The sequence below is a fragment of the Echinococcus granulosus genome, assembly GCF_000524195.1.
Source record: "Echinococcus granulosus chromosome Unknown EG_S00102, whole genome shotgun sequence".
NCBI classification, from domain to species: domain Eukaryota; kingdom Metazoa; phylum Platyhelminthes; class Cestoda; order Cyclophyllidea; family Taeniidae; genus Echinococcus; species Echinococcus granulosus.
The window spans coordinates 53621-56727 of record NW_020170482.1 but is presented as its reverse complement, the minus strand read 5'-3'; the positions used below and the strand labels follow the sequence as shown (position 1 = coordinate 56727).

Below are 3107 nucleotides of genomic sequence, written 5' to 3'. Positions count from 1 at the left end.
GTAAGTCAAGCCAAGGCGGAGGGAGCCACCGGAGATCGGGTTAGAGTTTCAGGTTTGATTAATCTAGAAGAGCTTGAAGGAAGGTACGGCACTATTGGATAGACAGATAAGAGCAGAAAAGGCGAAGAGAATCCGGAATGATAAGACGGGTGGCTAGATGAATGGAGTGAGGGGTGGATTCCAAATGGATGATCAAAAGAATGGCCGAGGGAGGGGCTATGGGCCAGACGAATAAATAAACTTAAATAAATGGTTGGACAAATGAAGCAATCAGTGGATGTATCAAAGACAGACGGGCAAATGATACGTGGATGTGAGGAAGTAGGGAGAAGGGGACAGGTGAAAGTCATCGACAAATGTACACTTCTTTTATGATGTGTGCTCCTTTCGTCCTCCCCCCCCCCCCTTCCCCTCAATAAAAGTGGAGACAATGGTGATCACAAGGACTCGCGCTCGAATTAAATCAAGAAAGGGGGAATTCTTTGTCAAAATAACAGCAGAAGGAACCACTATTGAAATGAGGAGATGCTCCTCAGCCTCACTCTCGAACCCATCTCTGCCTCTGGCAATCGAATAACTCAAAAAATTGGCTTTAACAATGTGTCAGTTGTTTGTATAAATCAGTGCTGACTTGAGGGAACTTGAAATTGGGCGGAAGTGAACCTTCAAAGTGAGGCGGAAAGGCTGTTAAAAAGGTCCTCGTCAAAATCTCACTTTTGCGTAGCCATACATCAATATGAATTATTAAATGACATCCCTGACTTTCTAGGCCCGCCTTCATTTAAAAACCCGTAAATCATTCATCCTCAACCGGTGTGTGGATGAGTAATTACGCACAACAGTAAAATGCCTTTCTAAGGGCCTGTCATACCATGAAGGAGGTGAGCTTCATGCCATTATTCAGCCTGAGATGTGCGTTTCTTCTCATTCTCAAGCAGGAACTCAGCGATTTTGAGTTGTGCGTGCCAAATTGGGGAATTTTCTGGCAAATGTCATGTCCCAACCACTTGAAGGAGGTGTCCACATGCCCAGCGATATCCTGCTCAAACGACTCCTGGTAATCCCATCACCTGCCAGAACACGTCAAAATGGGATTAACGACTGGCAAATTGTGAGACGTTGAAAGCCAGTTGTCAGTTTGGGCAAAAACTTCCATATTGGCAGGCGATTTGGCCATTAACCAAAAGTGGGCCACGAGTCACCTAAGGCACAGGTCGGAGCTCAGATCGTGGGCTAGATAAATAGGGGTTGATGCTCAGCTAGCTTGGAAGCGGATTCACTCATTTTAAACAATTTGTTCTGAGAACTGAATGGAAGGGCAAATCTTCAAATAGGAGAATGCATAGGTAGATGGATGGATGGATGGATGGATGGATGGATGGATGGATGGATACGGATGGATGGATACGGGATGGATGGATACGGGATGGATGGATACGGGATGGATGGATACGGGATGGATGGATACGGGATGGATGGATACGGGATGGATGGATACGGGATGGATGGATACGGGATGGATGGATACGGGATGGATGGATGGGTGGGTGGATACTGGATGGATGGACGGGTGGATGGATGGATGAATGGATGGATGTCATGGTATTCAGGAACCCCAGCCAAATTTATAGCATTTACTCTAACTTGTGTAACAGAGTGTGACCTTTCCATAAACCAGGCTTAGGTGATCACATCATCTTCAATTCCGTCTCGTCTTTGACTGCAATTTTCCAAAGAGCTTATCTCGGTTGAGGCAGAAATGTGGTCACATGGAAGGTGAGGGGACGGCAGCTCGAATAACGACTTCTACATCATAGGTCCTCGAACCACTGTAGATTTTACTACTATCGCAACGGCATAAAGCTTCCACCCACGTTTATAGCCTCTCATCCATTCTGCCAGTCAGTAATAAACCTTTTCCTTCACTAACACAACACCTTTTTACGTCTTGAGGGATGACTGAGGGGGTTTTGGTCCCATCCTCCAAATAGTTTTACAAAAAAAATTGTCCAAATCAAAAAGAGACAAGGATCCCTGGAAGATGGCAGGAACCAGGTAGTGTAGACAATGACTCAGAGACATATTTGATTTACCCACCGTCAAATTTTTTACCTCGCCTCACTACGGCAGACATCCATCTGATGCCACCCCACTGTCCCTCCTTCTTTTTGCTCTGGCAATAACCCCAGATCTTTCCTTTCTCGCCTCCTCCCTCCCTCGCTTGTCGTGATAGCTGACTTGCCAATAAATCAAACTGGTGAAGATGGCTGTTGAAAAAGGAAGAGAACCAAGCCAAGATTGTTTACTCCTGGCGAACACGAATGTATGGAAGGGAAAAAAATAAGGTGGAAGGAAGACCGACCGGCTGACTGGGAGGCAAAATCATTTCCTACCTGATATTAAAGCTAATACAGAAATGACCTGGCAAATTTTGTCGAACCTGATCGACATTTGGTTGGTCTTTGGTGACCTATTCTTACTCCCGACTACTTGGTGATAAAAAAGGGAAGCAGTAATGGCTTGAGATGCAGCCACGAATATGCAAATCCACGTGTCACATATGTGTGACACTGCTAAACAACTGGTAACCAATGTCCGCATTCACCCACTTACTCCACTCACCCCACTCATTCATGCACACAACCATCCATCCATCCATCCATCCATCCATCATTCATTCATTTGAAGTTTGATCAAGACTCCTGCATGCCTCAGTCAATGCAGTCAAATCAAACACGAGTTTGTCCTCTCAATACATCCAACCTTCCCTTCTCTCCTTCACACTGACACAACAACTCCCCTTACAATTCCAACTACAACTCCACAAGCATCGGGAAGGAGGAGTCTCGTGGTCAAAATGCTGTGCAAGCAAAGTGCCATGCCAAAGCACACATCATTTGTGGACGCACTGCCAGACATCATAAATATCGCATTTCCAACTATGAAACCCATCCACATGTGCCCGCAACCGTCAAGTGTGGATACACACTCGAGTGGAGGCAATTTCGCCCAAAGAACACCCACAAAACCAATAAGCATTTGAGGGCATGTGACTGCATTCGGATTGGCCACCTCGACCCACCGAAGTATGCACTCCTCCTCCTCCT

At 45.9% G+C, this 3107-nt stretch overlaps 1 protein-coding gene across 1 annotated transcript; it reads left to right on the top strand. All coding sequences in view use genetic code 11, as the record gives it.

Moving 5' to 3' along the window:
* Window positions 1-1354: 1354 nt before the first annotated feature.
* On the top strand, window positions 1355-1684 carry EGR_08296 (RIO kinase; the record flags this gene model as incomplete). Its single annotated transcript, XM_024497545.1, has 1 exon — window positions 1355-1684. One exon carries the CDS (start codon window positions 1355-1357, stop codon window positions 1682-1684), a length of 330 nt encoding a protein of 109 aa, XP_024348023.1.
* Window positions 1685-3107: the final 1423 nt, after the last annotated feature.